Consider the following 20636-nt stretch of genomic DNA (forward strand, 5'->3'; position numbering starts at 1 on the left):
AAGTCGTAACTGTTCTTTTTGGAATGTTGGCGACTGCAAGGCTTTGTTAGTTGGATTCAAACAGATGTTTTAACAGTTTATGAGTTTAAGCACAACATGCTGTTGCTTTATACTATATTTTTCTGACAACTGCGATGAATGATATTTGAAAACAAAGATTTTCCAGTAAATCTAAAAAACAGGGACGGCTTCAGGGTAGCGTTCGGAATCATTGTGTTCTATTGGTTGTCAGATCCAGGGCCGGCGCGAGTAATTTCGGCGCCTGAAGCAAAAAAATTTTCGGCGCCCATGCCAAAATGTATCAATATATCAATAATAAAATGTACAGGATGGGCAAATTTCGCACAACAGCATTTAAACCAGAGGAGATAGAGAAACTAACAAGAGTAGTAGTCATTTTTGGACACTTCTTTTGTTTTCGAGTTATAATGGAAAGTTTTAAAAATAGGGATATCGAAATAAATTTATATCTCGGCTAATACTGATGATAGAGCTCTGAAATTAAAACATTATACAGGCCCTTTTTTACGTAGAATCCAGTGGCGTGCTCGCCACTGGATTTTATCAGGATTTTTAATTACGAAGCTATGACCCAAAGTTATGTTTTTTTAAATGGGAAAACTAGATTTCTGTGCAATTTTTCGAAAGTTCAATTTTCACTGATTATTCATAGAAAGAATGACATTGCCGGAAGGAGGCTGATGTTCTTGGTATAGGAAGCTGTATGCTCGTCCAAATTAGAAACCATAGAAATATTGAGAAGAAAAGTTTTTGATCATATTTAATTATTTATATTGATACAAACCATATGATGTTAAATATTTTTGAAATCAGTAAAAATTAAGCTTTCAGAAAATTGCACAAAAATCTAGTGTTCTCATTCAAAAAGACTTTGGGTCATAGCTTCGTAATAGAATATCCTGCTAAAAAGGCAAGCACGCCACTGGATTCTACGTAAAAAAGTGCCTGCATAATGTTTTGATTTCAGAGCTCTATCATAAATATTAACGGAGATATAAATTTATTTCGATATCGGCGTTTTTCCAATTTTCGCTTATAACTCGAAAAAAAAAAGAAAGTTGCCAGAAATGACCACTACTCTTGTTAGTTTCTCATGAAAAGAGAACGAGAATGGGAAATCAGATTTTGTCTATCTTCTCTGGTTTGAATGCTTTAGTGCTAAAACATCGAAATTTGCCCAGCCTGTACGCTGTCTACTGTGGAGATCTCGAGAACTATAGCAGCTAGAAGAAAACAGATGGCAAATTTTCATTTTTCATGACTAATCCAAATGTGAAAACAGAATCGGCCTATCACTTTTAGATTTCGTGTTATAAACAAAAATTGAGATTTTGACGATTCCGAAAAGTTCTCATAACTTTTTTGTCTTTGAAGTTACAGATCTGAAACTTGAACCTTCTCAGGCACTTTCATACGTAAAATTTACTGACAAAAGATTTTTTCCAATTCAAAAATAACAAATTCAATAAAAGTTTTCTTTTAAAAAAATTAAAATTCACCTAATGATTCGAAATGAAAAAAATATTTTGAGGTCATCAGTGGATTCTACGTAAAAAAGTGCCTGTAGAAAGTTCAAGTTTCAGATTTGTAACTTCAAAGACAAAAAAGTTATGAGAACTTTACGAAATTGTAAAACTCAAAAGCGAAGTATCGTACCAGGCTGCTGTTTTCACCACTCTTAGTTTCTCCGAAAAAGAGCTCGGAAATGAGTCATCCGTTTTCTTCTAGCTGCTATAGTTCTCGAGATCCTCTCAGTAGACAACGAATTTTGCCCACCCTGTACTTCATCACTAACAACGCCCACCCCACAAAAAAAAAATCCGCTCCGATGATAATACACACATTTCTTCTTCCCATGAATAATTTTGAATAAGAGCGTAAAAAAAATTAAATTCTAGTGAATGAGGAATATTTGAAATTGAAGATGAAATTCCAAAAGGCGGATGGTAAACTGAGCCTACATGCCGCCCCTCAGAAAGTGGCGCCTGAAACATTCGCTTCACTGTTTCACCCCTAACGCCGGCCCTGGTCAGATCGTTAAGTCCCGTTAAAGAGAGCGTTGGGCAACGTTCGACGTTGATTCCGAACACAACCCTGCTCATTAGGCTCGGTTTTTGCTGGCTGTTCTTATTTCCTAATCCAGAGGTTTCCAAAGAGTAGACAGGGAAACCCTAAGGCGTTATTTCGGCAACAAAACATAAGGTTTCAAGGATAAAAAACTAACAATTCGAATCGCTGTACCATTTTTCAATACCATAGGGTGCCGAGACGAAATACAAATAAACGTAGTGATTTGAAAATTTTTTGGGAATCCCTGAGCTAATCCCTTAACTGTTGCAGGAAACATGAAATTCTTATGTTTTTGAATGAAAAACTGCAAAGGAAATTGCAGCGATTTCCAGCTATTTTGACCGTTTACAGTGAATGTGGAAAATGATCATATAAATATGATATGGTAGAATACTATTGCTTGTAAACGCTTCTGAACTCCATATCTTATTTGATGAGGTTTTTCTCTAGAATATATATTGTATCAAAGCAAAAATAAAATGAAAGATATTAATCATTTACATAATTTATTCATTTCAAGAGATAAATACTACATAATCTACTTAATCATAATAATATTGAGCATCCATAAATATACAAATGATAGTCTAAACGTTCAAGTGGCAGAACAAGTCCCTAATAGAAAAGTGAAAATTTGATAGAAATAAAAATATTCTTCTGCCAGTCAAACAGTTTAGATCTCGATGCGGATACGCAACAAATTTATACTAAAAAAGGGCCCAGTAAAATGTAAAATGGCTCATCGAAAGGGATGTCTAAAAGATCCTAGATACAAAAGTGTAAAATTTGCATTTCAGTCGTTCCGTTGTAATATGTTATCACCTTAATCCAGAATAATATACGAACTTAGTTGTTTTAAATTAATTCAGAGCTGGCACTTTTCCTATATTGATTAGATTTAAATAAAAGGCAAGGGAAACTGCAGATTACTAATTTAAACTTCCAACAAATTCGTCATCGGTTAAAAACCGATCACTTGGACTAGAATAATGAAAATTGCAAGTACTAGGCTTCCACACTCTTCGAATTAGCATTGGTGATCATCCCTTTTTTACATAAGATATCACAACTCCTTCGGTGAGTTTGAGAGAAGTCCATGTTGTAAGTGAAAAACATTTGATTGTAGATGCGGAACCAGCTCTGTATTTTGGTTGAAATGTCGCCCTATCACTTTTCAAGTGGAAATTGACTGGTTTGATCCGGTCAATTCCTGGAAGGCACATCTTCAATAAGAAACAACAGTTCAATATGTTTTTGGCACCCAAGAATGCGTTACGCAGTGGTTTCAAGTCCCGTCACGATATTCTTCAATTAAAAAAAGTCTGTATCACTTGTACTAGCCCATTAGACTGTACGGTTGTCACTATTCGTTGTTAGGAACTTTAGATTCATCTTCTCCTCTTCGACGTCGCGGCAACTGTCAACATCTGCTCCAACATAGGGCTCGGACTGCAAACTACAGGATTACACTCCATTTGTCCATGGCCTCCACATCTGAAAGCAAAAATGTTATTGAACTTCTGCTAATGCACCTCAAATATTCGACTCATAAAATTTGTCAACTCTAATTAAAAAGACATGATATGATTCTAAAACATATGGCTTTTGATCAAAATTCATATCTACAATTACATTGATGGCTGATACTCACTTGCACTGGAGGCATGGTCCTGAAGCAGATGGTACAAGATCGCCCACTTGATATGCCTGACCCTTGATCAAACATCCAGCCTTCACGGCTTTACCTTTGTAAGCATGAGAAAGGAAATGAGGCGGCAGTGTGGTAGTTGTTGTAGTTGTTGTGGTAGTGACGTTCATCGATAAGGCCATGCTAACAGGACACTCGTATCTTGGGCAACAGAATCCTCTTATCGGCTCTTGGTGACAGTTCCTGATGGGCGGTGGACAGCTCTGCTGCAAGCAAATGATATCACTTCTGAAACAGAAGCAGAAATCACATGGATCGTCTCTTGGAATCTGCTGCGCCGACACATAGACTTTTCCTCCATAACGGCACGTTCCAGGCCCAAACTCATCTCCGTTTTCTTCGTAGTCTGGTTCAGAGTAATCCGGAAGACTTGGAAGTTTCTCAGGTTCGGCCGTTGTTGTAGTAGTGACGGTAGGAATGAAATGTGAAAGTGTTGATGGTCGATAAGTTTCCCGTTCTGGAATATCTCTAGATGTTGTTACTTCAGTTTCAATTGGTTTTCTGACGAATTCTGTTGTTGTTTCTTTCTCAGTTTCTTCAGCAGGTACCGTTTCTTTTCCGTCAATAACGGAAGGTTTCTCTGAAGTAGTTCCTTCGGAAGATGTTGAAACTATATTTTGCTCGGTGACTACACTTTCTGAGTTTGCACGAGTGGTTGTGGCTTCTGGTTCAGAAACCTTGATGGTCGTTAGTTTATCGTTCTCATCGCTGGTACTTATTTGAACAGCATGGTCAGATTCTTTGTCAACTGTGGCCTCAGTGGTAGGTGAAACCGCTTCTGTTCCTTTACTCTCTGTAACACTGAAAGATTCGTCAATTGGACTAAAAACATCCTTCTCTTTTTCAGATGAGAGAATTTCAGCTTTTTCTGTTTTAATATCTTCTGAAACGTTATCTTCTGTGGTCAATTCAATTTTTTCTGTTGTAGACGTTGTTACATCTCTGTTTGTTTCTGTTACTACTTCAGTCGATGATTTGATGAAACCATCAGTGAATTCTTCAGATTTCAATGTAGTTTCTTCCTTTGGAATTTGCGTTGAAGATTCTGAAGAAATATGTGAACCTGTTTCTGTTGGACTTGGTAATGCTTCTTGATCGGTTACCGAGGAAGATTCTTCAATTTTTTCTTCAGTAGTTGTTTCGGGTTCTTTATACACAGATTTTGGACTAGTCACAATTTCGTTTGGAATTGTTGTCGGAGAAGAATCGCCATTCTCTGCATGTTCTGTTGGCACCGCTGTTGTGGGTTTATTTTCTTCTATTGGTGATGAAGTGAGTTCAGATAGCGGAGAAACTGTTGTTTCTTGGGGTTCTATTTTCTCGGTTTCTGTTTCCACAGATTCCACTCGTTCAGTTGATTGTTCAGAGATCACAGATTTTTCAGTTGTTCCAGCTTTGGTAGTAGGTTCTTCTGATGAATGGGATGCTATAGTCGACAAATCTTCAGAACTAGATGTAACTGATTCGGACCCTCCGTCTTTCACTGGTACTGGCGACAACGTCGTTAGATCTGAGGTAGATTCTGATAAAGCTTCCTGTGATTCATGTCCTGGTTTTTCAGTCGACTGAGTAATTGCTGTTGATTCCAATGATTTTTGAGTTGTTACTTTATTTTTTTCTTCAGTCAACTCAGTTCCTTCATTTTCAAGAGATTCAACTGAACTTGATTCAGTTGATTCATGTTTAGCAGACTCTGTCGAAGGTTCATTTCCTTCCTGTTCTCCTTCGGAAGGTTCAGTAGAGTCAACAGATTTTTCAGTTGTTTTCTTCGTTTCCTGTTCTACAATCGAGGTCACAGTTGTTTCTAATTTGGGCAGTTCGGTTGAATATTTCACGAGATCGTCTGACCCATGTTCACTATTTTTATCAACAGAAGATTCTGTCGATTCTTGTTCAACAACTTCGGTTGAATATTTATGGGTTGTTGAACTTGCTGATTTACCCACTGTTGTTTTTTCTTCCGAAGACTCTTGTGTACTAACATCCTCTTCAGGAGTTCCGGTCGTTTGATGAATATCCTGTTCGGAGGCTGTCGAAGTGGTTTCCTTATCTACTAATACTCCAGATTCAGTAGTTTCCGATTGTTTTGGGGTGGTGCTAAGATCCTCTTTCTTACGTTCAGATTCAGTTGAATGTTGGGATGGTTCGTCGATTGCTTCAGTTGCCTCTGATACTTTTTCAGTAGTTGTGACTTTACTGTCTTGTTTATCGATCTCATTTTGTTCAGCTTCAGTCGGTAGATTATTATTTTCAGTCGTGCTTATTTCTTTTTCATCTTCTTGGCTGGATACAATAGATTCAGTCGATTCAGATGATCTTGGTGTTGTGGTTTGGTCCGGCTTTTTATCGAAATTAGTTGACTCAGGAATGTGTTGATCAGTCGTTTGTTCCAATGTCGTGTCCTTTTCTGAGGAATCGTCAGGTAATGATTCTGTTGGGTGATACTCTCCTACGGATTGGTGAGTAGTAACCTCTGATAACTTACTGGTTACTTCTTCAACCGATTCTGATGATGATTCAGATTTTTCAGTTGAACCTTGATCGGGAGTAACCTCTGATGCCTTACTTGTTACTTCTTCAATTGATTCTGATGTTGCTTCAGATTTTTCAGTTGAACCTTGCTCTGGAGTAACCTCTGACGGCTTACTTGTTACTTCTTCAACTGATTCTGATGATGATTCAGATTTTTCAGTTGAACCTTGATCAGGAGTAACCTCTGATGCCTTACTTGTTACTTCTTCAATTGATTCTGATGTTGCTTCAGATTTTTCAGTTGAACCTTGCTCTGGAGTAACCTCTGACGGCTTACTTGTTACTTCTTCAACTGATTCTGATGATGATTCAGATTTTTCCGCTGAACCTTGCTCAGGGATAGCCTCTGTTGGCTTACTTGTTACTTCTTCAATTGATCCTGATGATGATTCAGATTTTTCAGTTGAACCTTGCTCTGGAGTAACCTCTGATGCCTTACTTGTTACTTCTTCAACTGATTCTGATGATTCAGATTTTTCAGTTGAACCTTGATCAGGAGTAACCTCTGATGCCTTACTTGTTACTTCTTCAACTGATTCTGATGATGATTCAGATTTTTCAGTTGAACCTTGATCAGGAGTAACCTCTGATGCCTTACTTGTTACTTCTTCAACTGATTCTGATGATGATTCAGATTTTTCAGTTGAACCTTGATCAGGAGTAACCTCTGATGCCTTACTTGTTACTTCTTCAACTGATTCTGATGATGATTCAGATTTTTCAGTTGAACCTTGATCAGGAGTAACGTCTGATGCCTTACTCGTTACTTCTTCAATTGATTCTGATGTTGATTCAGATTTTTCAGTTGAACCTTGCTCTGGAGTAACCTCTGATGCCTTACTTGTTACTTCTTCAATTGATTCTGATGTTGCTTCAGATTTTTCAGTTGAACCTTGATCAGGAGTAACCTCTGTTGCCTTACTTGTTACTTCTTCAACTGATCCTGATGATGATTCTGATTTTTCAGTTGAACTTTGCTCTGGAGTAACCTCTGATGCCTTACTTGTTACTTCTTCAACTGTTTCTGATGAAGATTCTGGTTTTTGAGTTGAACCTTGCTCAGTTGATGTGGAGTCGATTTTTTCCTGTTGTTGTATTTCTGTAGAACTACTGACTGCTCCTTGGGGACTTTCAGTGATTTGTTTATCAAGCGCATCGATTGGTTCACTCGACTCCGTTGGATTCTGAGAATCTGCATCTCCACTTACTTTATCCGAAACTACTGGTTTTTGCTCAGAAACTTCAGTCACATGATGCTCAGGTTCAGTAGAACTTGTTTCAGTTATTTCCAAGAATTTTTGTGTTGTTGGTCGATCCTCATTTATTTCGATAGATACATTATTTTCTTCAGATTCAGGTTTTCTCGAAGTAGGGAAAGATTCATTAGATTCTGAAGATGTTTCTGGTGTTTCTTTAGTAACTTGTCCCAAAGATTCGTTTTCAGTTGAAGTTTCTTTAGTAGTTGCCGTGGTGACTTCTCCAGAGATTCCTTCAGACGAAGATGAGGATACACTCTCATCTACAGTGCCTACAGTGACCTTTCCAACCATAGATTCTGTTGTCTCGACAGATTTTTCAGTAGTATCTTTATTTTCTTGATCAACACTAAGTTCTTCTGAAGGAGCAGAGGTTGAAATTTCTTCCGAATGTTCAGTCACTATTTCTTTCGGTGCAACTGTGGTCGTTTTTAAGTCTTCAGAGATACTCGAAACTGTGTCTTTTTCGGTATGAGCGGGTACGGTGGAGACCTCAATGGAGTTTTTGTCTTTGATATCAGTAGTACTTTCAGCAGATTCTGTCGAGGTATCTTGGTTTTCAATCACTTGTTTCTCTGTTGAATGTAGCGTTTCGGTTGATATTTCTTTCGGTAAATCACTACTGGTGTTCTCCACACCACTATCCAAGTCATTCACGTGAGAAGATGACTCTAACTCGGAAACTGGTTTAAGGGTACCTCCGTGGGCTTCCTTCTCACTGGTTGAATCCTTTTCGGATGAAACTGTTGTTCTCTGAATATGTTGAGTTGTGGTTTCAAGTTTTTCATCAGGGCTTGAAGGTTCACTCGGAGCTTCCGTTACCAAATTATCATTTTCAGGCATTTCAGGCTTAGTATCGTCAGGAATTGTAACGTGCTCGGGCTCAGTAGTTTCTTCTCCACTCACTTCGTCAATTCCTTTGATTTCTTCTTCAGGATTTTGTTTTTCTGTTACTATGAAACTCGGCTCTTCGCTTGCTGGAGTTGCAGGGGATGATACAGAAACCACTTCCTCTACAGGCTGTTGTTTCGTACTGGAAGTTTCAACATGTTCCTCCTCTTCGAAATCATCGCCATCATAGATTGCCGCATCATCAAGATCTGCTGTATTGGATGGGCTCACCTCGTTTTGTTCCACTGATGGCTTGCTTGTATAGGGTTCATTCATATCTCCATTTGGCACTTTCTCTGATACTTTATGGTCGTCAACAATAGTAGGCGACGTGAAGGGCGTTTGTCCCTCAGTCAATTGTTTTTCGGTGGAGGTTTCACCTTGAGAAGATATTTCGTTCAAAGTTGTGTAACCCGATCTTTGAGTTGTTATTTCTGCTTCGTTCAATTTTTCACTTGCAGTAATTTCGGTCGATTGTTGCTCTATGCTTGGTCTGGAGGTAAAAGGTTTCTCTTCTCCAGAAACTGTTGTGTCTTCTTTATTATCATCTTCTACCACTCTTTCAGAAGTCTCTTCAGGACGAGTAGTTTTATCTGTCAATGCTTCTCCATCAGAAGGTTGATTTGGTTTTATGCTGACCTTGTCATCTTCTACAGGGATTGATTGTTGAGTGGAAGATGATGTATTTTCTTCTTCGTTCTTTTGAGTTCCTGATAACTCTTGTTGCGGAGTTTCGGTAGATGTGGCGCCCTCACTTGTTTCAATGGTGGTAGTGCGAGAAATCTTATCTTCTGATGCTACTTCAGGTTCCGTAACACTTTCAGTGAAGATTTCTTGTTTAGATGTGGAACTGCCATCGTAATCTGAAGCATCAGTGCTGGGTGAACCGCCTATGTATATGGTTACTTCATCTGATGTGCCTCTGCTGGATGATGTGGAACTTTCACCTTCTTTGATATCTGATTCCTTATCATCACCACTGGTTTGATTCAAATTATCATCTCCTGTACTTGATTCCGTCAGACTTTCATCAGTTTCTTTTTCACTACTCTCGACTGATGCCTGTTCGCCGGTTGATGAACTTTCAGATTCCTTAGAAGGTAGAGTGGTTGATTCTTGGACAGGTTCTTCTGTTAACTCTGACACCTTGGATTTGATAGTTGTGATGTCGTTGTGAGATCCTTGGATCAAGTCAGTTGAGCTTTCTTTCTCGTCATCCACACTTGAAGAGCTTGTAGTTATGAAACTTGTTTCTGTTGTTTCGGAAGCCGATGTTTCGGTGACCACAGGAGATCCTTGAATTTCATGTTCTTTCTTCTGACTGCCGGATTCCATAGACTGATCTCCAGGGGTTGCTGAAAATAAAGTATGTATATTAATTACCTACCCATATTTTGAATGAGAAAATAGTGATGCTTACCACAATTGTATATAGGACAACAGCTATCAGGTCCTGGATAGACAGCCATACAATTTTGTAAATCGGCAGCAGGAGGATCGCAGGTGATGGATTCACATTTAACGATAGAGTTAATGCACTTACAGGATACTTGGCACTGGTTAATTGGTTCAATGTGAGCATTGTTCTCGTAGGTTATTCCATCGACTAAACAACTGCCTTCTCCTGGAACCAGACGTTCTTCAGTTGTTTCAGATTGAGCAATACTTTCAGTAGTTATCTGAGCAGAATTTTTATCTAATTCATAGCCCAAAGTTGTGGAAGAAGTACGTGGTTTTTGAGTTTCCGTAGATTCTGTTGAAGCTGCTGTTGATTTTTCAGTTGCAACATCTGCATCTGCCTCAGATCCAGTAGTCGAAATGGGTTCCTCATTTGAGGTAGATTGGCTACCAGTTGAGCTCTCTACTAATATTGATGGTTGCATCGTTGTCTGGCCACCTGAAGCTTCAGGTGAGGTGGGAATTTCTGAGGAAGATTTTTCTGGTATATGGTACTCTGTAGTTTCAATTTCAGGCGTTGTACTCGCTTCATAGATTTCGAAAGTTTCCTGAGGTTCAGAATGATTCGATTCGCCTTCGATTGATTTCTCAGTTACAACATTTGGGACATTTTCTTTAGAATTGTCACTGGTTACTTCAGATAAGTTTTCGGTCGAGGTTGATAGTTTTCCTTCAGTTATTTCCTGTGTTTCTTTCGGGGTTGTACTCTCTTCTTCGGTTGGACTGTTAGTAGAAGATTCTTGTGGCTTCTCTGTTCCTTGGAATCTATCTACATCCTGTTTTTCAGGATTTTTCGGTGCTATTTCTGTTGTTGACTTACCGGATTGATCTTTCAGTGATTCCGTTGAAAAGGATTCGTTTACCGATGCATCTTTTTCCGTTGTTTCTTCTCTGATTGTTGGGAGTGAACTTTCGCTCGATGGTGATTGTTCATTTTCGATTGTTTGTACAGATTCAGTAACAACCTTATCTTCTACTCCAATAGTAGTTTCTGCCGATGGAATTTCTGGTATACGATCAGCGACCTGGACCGGCGTCTTTGGAGTTGGAGCTTCCATACTGATAACAGTAGTCGAACCCATAGATTCATCGCCATTGTTCAATATTTCAGACTCACTTGATGCCTCAGTTGTTTCTTTAGGATGTTCTTCCTCAGGAATTGTTGTCTTTTCATTCGATTGTGAATCTGTGGAACTGAATACTTCACTTATGTTCTCAGTAATTGTTTCGTGTTCCTTATTGTCCTCTGATGTATCTTTTGTGAATGCGGTTTCTGTATTTTCCCCTGATTTAATGCTTTGTGTTGTCGCTTCTTCGCCTAATGTTGTTTTCCTTTCGATTGGGGATTCAGTACTATTAATTTCAGGTGACTGTTCATTCTGCGATGATTCAGTCACTTTTCCTGATTGTTCAGATGTATCTGTAGTGATTTTAGGTGATGTAGTAGAGTCAGTTTCAATTTTATCTTCATATTTGGTAGAATCCTCGGTATGTCTTTCTGTACTGCTATCTTCAGGGTGAGATGAGCTTGATTCTGCTTCGGGTACAGATGTTGACTTATCGGATTCTTTCTCTAAATCTGAAATATGAGCTTGAATTTGAGGCGCTTCAGTAATTTTATCCATATCTTCTTCTCCGACTTGAGACAGTGTAGTGGGGGCTGTGTCATCGTCAGTGTTAGGGAATTTAGCTTCCGTTGTAGCCTCAGGGGAAACTTCTTCTGAGGCACTTTGAGCGTTTGATGAGTGCGTAGTAGCTTCAGCAGAGCTTACTTCGGTGGTTTCTTGGAGGTTTTGTCGTAGGGTTGTTACTTCACTAGATGAATCTTCAGAGTTCTCTCCTGTGGAATAGGAGATTGGTTCAGATGTTGATTTATATGTTGAATATCCTTCTGTTGTAGTTGTTTGCTTAGCGTTATTATCGTATACTTCATCCTGTTTTTCGGTGCTAGGAGATGTCGAATGCTCTTCACTGACTTGACTGATCGTTGTTGCTTCTGAGCTTACAGCTTCAGTGTTCTTTCTAGTAGTTGGTGTTTCATGTGATTCTTCTTCGTCACCATCGGCAGTATCGTCTGACGAAGTATTCTCTCCTTCTGTAGAGTGTTGCAATGTAGCTGTTGTTATTGCTTCATCTTGCTTTTCGGTTGGTTTTATTACCGAAGTTGTTGTTTCATACTGGACTTGGGATCCTTTACCTTCTTGTGGTTCATTTGTCGTGACTTGAGATTCTGAAGAAATAGTGGGAACGTTCTCTTCATCGTGCTTAGAAGTTGTGACGCCATCTTCGGGAATTTCGGGGGTTTCAGATGAATGTTCTTGACCTTCGGTGGACAGATCTGCTTGAGCTAAGCGGGCAGTTGTTCCTTCCGGCTCCGGTTCTTTGTGAGGGTTAGTGGAAGACTCTACATTGGAATCTGATTCGCTGCTGGTGTCAACTTCGGAAACAACTTCTGAGCCGACAGGAACCATTGGGATGCCATAAATTTCTTTCCCGGAATCTGTTTCGCTAGAAGGTGCAGTCGTGGATAGATCACCTGAAATGTTGTCGCATTCGTACATCGAAGGACAGCATTCTCCCTCAACCGGTGGTAGTGCAGTGCAGTTGATTTTCTCTAATGGTGTTGGGGCGCATTCTTGAACGGCGCAAACTATATGACCTTTCATACAATAACAAGTTTCACATGGTTTATCATTCTCGTTCTTTTCTAATCGTTCGCCGTCTTGATATACTTGTTCGTTGTAAATACAACTCGAGGGCGCTTCTGTTGTTGTGGGAGCCGCTGTAGTGGTTGTCGTTGTTGTTGTTGTTGTGGTTGTGGTTGTAGTGAATACCAATCCTCCTTCTGAATCCGTGGGTCCTTCAAGGCCAGGGCGATCTGCAAAAAATGAATAGAATTATATGGATGTTTGATAATCACTTATAACTTATTTCATATTGTGGTTATATGGAAATTCTGAATACTGACGCCTTCAGAATATTCCTCTTTATATTTTCATTCAAAATTGAATAGTTCATCTGGATAATACTCACCGCAGTTGTAACGAATCGGGCAGCAGATGTCTTTGTGGTAAACAGGAGTGCAGCCATGAATTTTCAGCGTGCATTCTTGCATTACACATGCAGTCTTATTCTTGATGCAGTAACACAGTTCGCAAGGCTTGTCTGGATCCCCGGGTATCCTGACACCATCAGCGTAAAATAGACCATTGATGGTACATCCGTAATTTTCTGGTCGACCCAAAGCAGTGTCGTCTGTGCTTTGTGTTTCGTTGGACGGGATCAAAGGCACTGGAACTACATAATTAATACTTCTCGTCAAACTATCAATTACCAAACGAAAAATAGTCGAGCAAAGGTGATAAATTACCTTCTGGGCAAGTGATGATTGGACAGCACAAATCAGCACGTTTTTCCACTCGACAGTTGTCTCCATAAGCTTTAACGAATGGGCAAACTCTCAGATAGCACATGAGCATTTTATTGTGGCAGGTACAGTTCAAACATGGTTCGTTTGTGAATATCCTGTCCCCTTCGTCATAGTGTTGAAAGTTGTAGTAACATCCTGTTTGATCAGATACTGAAAAAGAGATGAATTGCATTATTGTTGTTAATTGTTCGAATATTAATGTAGATGTAGAAATCGTAAGAAATAACCTGGTATTGTGTCAATATTTACCTGGGTAATATCCAAGATTATCCGATCCAAGCTCTGATAAGGGAGCTGAAACAACAAACAAGAAGAGATCAGCTTCATGAGTAGCAAATAACATATTGTATGTGAGTCAATATTCAGTATTGGTGTCATAATTGTGGATATTTTTTCTCCTTATTTATCGGTTATGATGAAATCGAACTTTACTACTAAGATTGCGACCTGATTGAAAATGAACTCTTTGGAATAGGCAGACCATTGGGAAATGACAATTTTCCCATCTTCAAAATAGCCCATATTCATTCTACATGGAAGGATTTTGGGGATAGCTTTTCAAACAGCGTTCCACAAATCAGAAATATGTAGCATTACATCCCTTCTTTAGGAGCATTTTGAAAGGTGAGTAAAAGACATCTGAAAGCTTTTAGCTCAGTTAATCAGACCAAATGGGTGTGGTATATTGATGTTGCCTAAAAGAATAATGCTAGCATAGATACCTTAATTTTGCAGCTGCGTTAATTACCGGGGTTTCATTTCGAGAGGTCGCATATCTATTCCAGATGTTTCTGAACCCCTAGCGCCACATGTAACATGCTTAACAGACGCCACTAATTGTTAACTTCTAAAAGGGTCGCTTGAGTGGAAAAGGAATATCATAAATATATGTGATGGACCAGAAAAATATTTCTAGGGGATAACAATTTTCTTATTCGTGGAAATGTTGTGAATTTTCAGTTGAATTTATTGCCACTAAATATTCCCCATATTATTCTCTAGACGGAGCGGAAAGCTCTCCTTTTCATTATTAGATATCTCACAAACAGGCTTCACCTCAACTTATAAGACCTGAAGGAACAAGTGAGATTTTTTTATCGACCATAATATACACACATCCCTATTGAGGTTGCCATGGAATGCCGTTTATGGGTTTCGTAGTCAAAATATCGTCTCGTCTAGTTGCAGAAAACGAAAACGATTTTCTTATTCAATGAATAAGTTCAACAACCCCAGATGGAAAAAAATTGCATATCTGAACCCATTTGATATTTTGGTAATCGTAGTATAGTACCTACTAATTCCATTTAAATAGAGTTGCTATAATCGTATAGATAGAATCTCTGCTTGTGTGAAGCCTCAGGCGTCCAAAACTACTGTTAAATTATGTCCAAATTTCTTCATCACGATCCTGAGCATTTCGTTCATCTTGCTACCACTATGAAGTAGTTAGAAAACTTTTGGTAAGTTCCATAAGTTCATGTCCCTTTAACAATTTTAAACAGTCCCTCAAGCTCATGTCTTTGTTACGTTGGATTCGAATCTTTGAATACCAATTATAAAAATATAGATATGAAAAAACTAGGATTCATTGCCTCAATCTATGAAGTAGTAGCTATTTAATCTGAATGAATTCAAGCCACCTCTGTTCGAACCATCCAAACATCTCTGAACTGGATCAGAAAATACCCCTATGCAGTTATTTGTTTGTTCTCTCGAATGCCTTATCAGGGCCAGATGTGACACCACATCACAGTTATAATTCACCTACGACTTATTCCTTCGACTTCCTCGTTCCACAAAGACATTCATCACAACCTTTAACCTCGTGTAGCTGCTCCACGAAACCAGTCCAGAAATGTTACAGCATATGACACAGGATTTGTTCTACATTTTTGCCGCTCGCGAAAACCATGTAGAAGTCGGTCCCGTTTTCAGGTCTGACCATCAATGGTTTAAAAATAAACCTGCAAGCCGGTATATGGGGATCGTGATTATGCAAACGGGTACAGTTACGTTTATGCGACTTGTGAAACGAGATAACGAGAAGTCTGCTCGAAAAGATGCAAAATTCACGATATCGCGTCGATATATGTTGACCCAGACGATCCTCTGAACTGCCACGAGACGGAAAGTCATCCACGAGGAAATGGTTGATTTTTGGGCGAAATCTGACCTTTTTGAATGAGCAAGATTAACATTTTTTCCTTTGTTTGATGCTATTCTGCCTGAAACATTAACAGACTCTTCAAGATAAGAAAACCCCTCCATATTGATGAAATTATGGATTACTCCAATATTTGAACCCCCAGAGTTGATTATTACTCATCAATTAGAATCAATCACAGCTCTTTTTAGCTGAAAAAAATTATGCTACATTAATGCATGTAGAGGAAAGGAGTAGAGCTTTAATATGCACGAATTCTCTCATCTGTAACGAGAACTTGACGAAGGCGAAAAAGCGGTGCAACCATTAAACAAAGACTCATATTTCCAACCTCAATTTTTAACAAAAAAAATAAGATGTATGACACCAGCGATACTCTAACTCACTTGCATAGAATTTCTTTCAGTGCTCGATTGATATTTGCGAAAGAATAAACCCACACCATTGGTGTTACCAATGTTACCAAAAGTAGATAAAAAATGAAGGAATAAGTGAATAATATCAAGCATTCTTATCAAGTTTCTAGACCCATCGTCAATACTTGATTTCTGTTTCAAAGAAAAAGTCTGGGCCCTTTTTTTATTGAAAAATCTGAGATGGAAAGAGAAATATTGTGGAAAAATTCCACTAAGACATTTATGTACGTTCTGGGGTGGTTCTATACAATTAAATCGTTATATAAAGATCAGTCATTGATCATTCTCAAGTTATTCCTGAGAAACAACATTTCCGATGCTGCAGTTCCCGATAACAGATGAAATAATAAAATTCTATAGACTTCTTCGAAGCATAAACTCTCCATTCCCATGAGAAGATGGCTAGCGTCCTTGGCTTGTAGAAGGAATTTCGCAGAAAAAATTCTACCTAGCCGTAGGTTCTGAAGTGATAATATACAATTAAACCGCTGAAAAATATCAATCAGGTACAACTGGAAGGATGGAGCACCCATAAAACATATGTTATGACGGTATATCCCAAAAAAGGCCGACCAATACAGAAAAAATTATGGCTATTCCCACACTCCAAAACCTCTACTATATTTTGAAACATTGATGAAAACTCGAGTGTCCGCCCCATCTCGATCACTCTTCGGTATTTACATACAGGGTGAGTTTTTGACTTTTAACAGTACATTCCTGAGGTCGAAGGAAAAACTTTTTTCCGACGTTTTTTCCGATTCGGCATAGATAAAAAGATATAGCCATTTTGTGTTTTTATAATAAGCTATGCCAACCCTGAAAAAATTCCAGTATTCAATACAGAATTAATTCCTATTGTTTTAAAAATCATTTCGTACTGAAATGGGACATGCACGCAGAATGAAACAATCAATGTAGAGCATATATTAGAGCTCTTGGTGGCCACTTTGAACCCCTTTCCTAAAATTTAATTCAATAAAACGATACTTATTTTAAAATTTTTATTTTCTTTCGTTTTTATCTTCATTGATAATTCAAAAATTAATATTTTAAAGTTAATTTCAAGTAATGCAGTGAATTTTAGCACTTTTTAAGAGCAACAAAGCTCTTGACTTACTGTAATAGGAATTTATTCAACTTAAAAATATTGATTACCTACATGAAAGGTAATGTTAAGGTTGAATACTTATTTATCTTACTTCTAGTGCCGTTAACATACGTCTCACTGAAATAAGTATGACTTTTAAACCTCCTTGAATTTGTTGGTGTGAACATGCATAAATACACATTTGGATGAAAACTAATTTTTCTGAGCCTGCCACCAAACTATCTTTCAAAAGGTAAAAGGAGTTATTTACGTCTTCAACCAAGTGAGAAAAAACCTCTATTGGTTGGCCCAAAATGGTATCATCGATAATGTTCATGAATCAGTACAATATCGGCAGTCGACGCACTCGAAACAACATTAACATTGGACTTGGGCGAATGACTTTCACCTTGCTGAACTTACTGATGTCCACGAGACTCCGCGGTCAAGTCAGCGTGGGAGCCGTGGTGAAGAGAACACAATCGTCTTTGGAGGTCAACAATGCTAGTAAAACTGCAGACATTCAACCTGTCATAATAGTTGAAATTTGCATTTATCGTTATGCACCTCGTGATTGACTGCAGTTAGATCCCAATCCGTCCGAGACATTGAACTCCTTCGCTCATAGATACGTAAATAGTTTCTCAACATTATCATATTCGATTTGGAGTTATGCGATTTACTGTCATTATATGATTCGCGGGGTCTATTTTGATGTATGCAGGTTCAAAGTTTTGTGTTTACGACGTGGAATTTCAATGGCGTATTTGAGGTTGAGTCACACGGAGAAAACTTGGCTGGACTAGAACAGACCCTTGGGGAACTCCGTGACTACTTTTGACCTCTATACTTATTCCCAAACATTTCGCTTATTTGACTATTGAACGAATAAAGACACGAATTCAAATTTTTACTCTTGTTTGGTTAGACTACGTCTAATCAACTATCTTATTAATGAGACACGTGTAATAGTAAGAAACCTATCGTGTAATTCACTCAAGCGCTGCAAAATTTTGAGAAAAAACTGAATGAAAATTTAATTACTACACAGAAGAAAATGATAAGCAATTAGTAGGTACACCCTTGGTAAGGATGTTTTTTTCTAGCCGGAGTCCATTATTCGTTTTTGTTGTTTTACTCTCCATCCCCATAGACAATTGACTCAAGGGCTTTCCATTGAAAGGAGGAAGGGTCAGTTGGCACCTAGTAATTCGCAAAATTCTGTAGCAATTGAATGCCGGTGAATGGAGAACTCTTTGTCCTTTTAAGAAATCTCAGGATCATCCAATCTTTTTCTGCGGCAGCGTTGTTATTTTAGGAATTCTTTTCTGCAGGAGCATTACGCAAATCTCAAAAAAGTATATCTTTCATTTGTTTCGGCGTACTCAAAGAAATAACACTGTTCAGTTTTCCAAAATTTGCTCGAATAATTAAATTTTGGCACACAACTTTTGGAACAGGTGTTTTGATTGAGTATTGCAGTTCGAGATCATTCTGAAGATAATTTAAACGGCATAACAAGCCCTCTAGAAGTTTTTCAGTGAGTTTGAAATAAAATCGATCTAGTTTTTTGATTTGGTCAAGTCTTCCTTGAAATCTAGTTCCACCCTAGTTAAAAAAGATTTCCTTCCAATAAATGCTCAATTTGTCAAGAGCATAGCTCAGGGACATATCTGCTCTTCGTGTGAGGAAGACGAAAGTTTCAACAATACAACACAACTGGTCGACCAAAGTTCTATTATTGGCATTCAAATCGTTCTTCAATCAATTTTCGCGAAGGAAATAATTGGCCATTTACAGTGGCTCGTACCATTCCTCATATTTCATGAATGGTTGCAATTCCTGAACATAGGCCATACAGCATGGGACATAGTTCCATACCATCACATTAAAATTCTGCGTGGAAACCATCAATTTGATTATTATTCATGACACAAGCGCGACACTACATCTGTCGTATTACATGCTGACATCGAACATAAATATTATGCCAATTCACACACACATACCGGCTGTAATCTCACATAATGCTAACCTAAAAAACTATTTGCGAGCGACACAGTTCTACATTTCAGCGTTCTACTGGACCTGACCGTGCATAAATTAAAATCGGAACGAACAAAACGATGGCGGATTTTTGTTGTCAACGATTGTTTCTATTTGTTTTACTTCCTGAACACCGCTAAGTAGGTGTTTGATGACGATTTAGCCGATAGTTACTGAGGAATGTAGTAGGCTGTGAAAACGCGCCGAGCAACGTTGTTGCGAGCTTCAAATCTTGATGGCAAACTTACACGCCACTCCGGACATGCACCTTAGAAATTTAATGCCTCACAGATTCAAAGCGATGGTTCTAATCTGTGTACTTTCTATCTTTATGGTCCTTTTAAAGCTGAACTCTTGGTGAAAAATATTGCTCATAATTATTTTCAGGCGATTATGGATAAGACTCTTTTGGTTCGAGATTTTTCTCTAGGAAATGTCTACAATAACAATGAAGAAAAACGTTAACTCACCTGCATATATCACTGGAATCAGAAAAAACACAAGTAGATTCAGACACACCATATCTGAACGAGACCACGCCATCTTGGCGTGTGCTGCAATAGAAATAAAATATTAGTATACGATGAAATCACAGACGATAAAATTTTAGCACACATTTGAGCGTAGCATGAAGAACCGATTTGTTCTTTGGCATGAAAATTTGAAACAATGGTCAATTTTGCCGGTGTCTTATAAGCTTCCAATAAATCTATTAATTTTTCTACAGTAACACGATTCAAGATCTTTTAGTTAATGATTTATCTTTCAACCCATCAATGTTTCAATTTTGAAATTAATTTTTTCAACAACGAATTTTGGTCCATTTACTGATTTTTAGCCGCCTTATCATCGACTCCTTGTCATTTTAATAATATACGAGTAATTATTTCATTCAAACACCCAAATCACTGTTGAATGCTTGATAAGGACTTTAAATGTTTGCATATATTTTTACTAGAGTTTTGGCTGTACCTAACTCTTGTGGATGGGTTCTTGGGTTCTGTGCACTGTGCAGTCTGGGAAAATTTGGTTTTTTACATAATTCAAATACCACTAAAACGAATTAATTAGGAAGAACAATATTTACCGATCAAATAACATAAAAAGTTCATGAAACCAACGAAATCAAACAAACGAATCGAATACGACCAAGGATCGTTAATTGACTTTTTTCAAGAGAATTTGTCATCATCTTCAAGATCCGAATCGAATTCAAGGCTGATGAATTCTGTCGTTTTAATGACGGTCCGCTAAATGGCTTCTTTAATTGTTTGAAAATTGTTCCCCTTTTAATTCTTCACGCTCACCTCTAAACCGAGACCGTAAAATGTAGAAGCCCGTAATTATTATTGGATTCATAGATTATTATTCTAATGCCCAACTTACTACACTTGTTATTAGTTCGTTCAGCGTGTCAAGCGTAAAATCTACATATGGATGTATGTTTGTTCGAAGATTGAATTAGAGAAAAGTTTTTAAACCATTAAATTTCCAACGTTATACTGTAATTCCAAAAATATTTTGAAATATCTGGATTTTCACAAAATCGTT

General features: G+C 38.1%; 1 protein-coding gene across 3 annotated transcripts in view; it reads right to left on the bottom strand.

The window, feature by feature from the left end:
- Nucleotides 1-2578: 2578 nt before the first annotated feature.
- The window catches only part of LOC123312824 (mucin-5AC), a 43991-nt gene continuing 25933 nt past the window's right edge, over nt 2579-20636 (bottom strand). The window contains exons 2-9 of one of the 3 annotated variants that reach the window (XM_044897335.1): nt 19556-19639; nt 13616-13660; nt 13307-13516; nt 12970-13233; nt 9899-12814; nt 9412-9833; nt 3743-9363; nt 2579-3585 (exon numbers count right to left, since the gene is read on the bottom strand). In XM_044897335.1, coding sequence (XP_044753270.1) covers nt 3480-3585; nt 3743-9363; nt 9412-9833; nt 9899-12814; nt 12970-13233; nt 13307-13516; nt 13616-13660; nt 19556-19628 — 9657 coding nt within the window. In that variant the 5' untranslated portion in view covers nt 19629-19639 and the 3' untranslated portion in view covers nt 2579-3479. Of the gene's footprint in view, nt 3586-3742; nt 9834-9898; nt 12815-12969; nt 13234-13306; nt 13517-13615; nt 13661-19555; nt 19640-20636 lie in introns of all 3 variants that reach the window. The other 2 variants (XM_044897334.1, XM_044897333.1) reach the window with 2 other exon arrangements.

The sequence above is a fragment of the Coccinella septempunctata genome, chromosome 5, assembly GCF_907165205.1.
Source record: "Coccinella septempunctata chromosome 5, icCocSept1.1, whole genome shotgun sequence".
Classification (NCBI taxonomy): Eukaryota; Metazoa; Arthropoda; class Insecta; order Coleoptera; family Coccinellidae; genus Coccinella; species Coccinella septempunctata.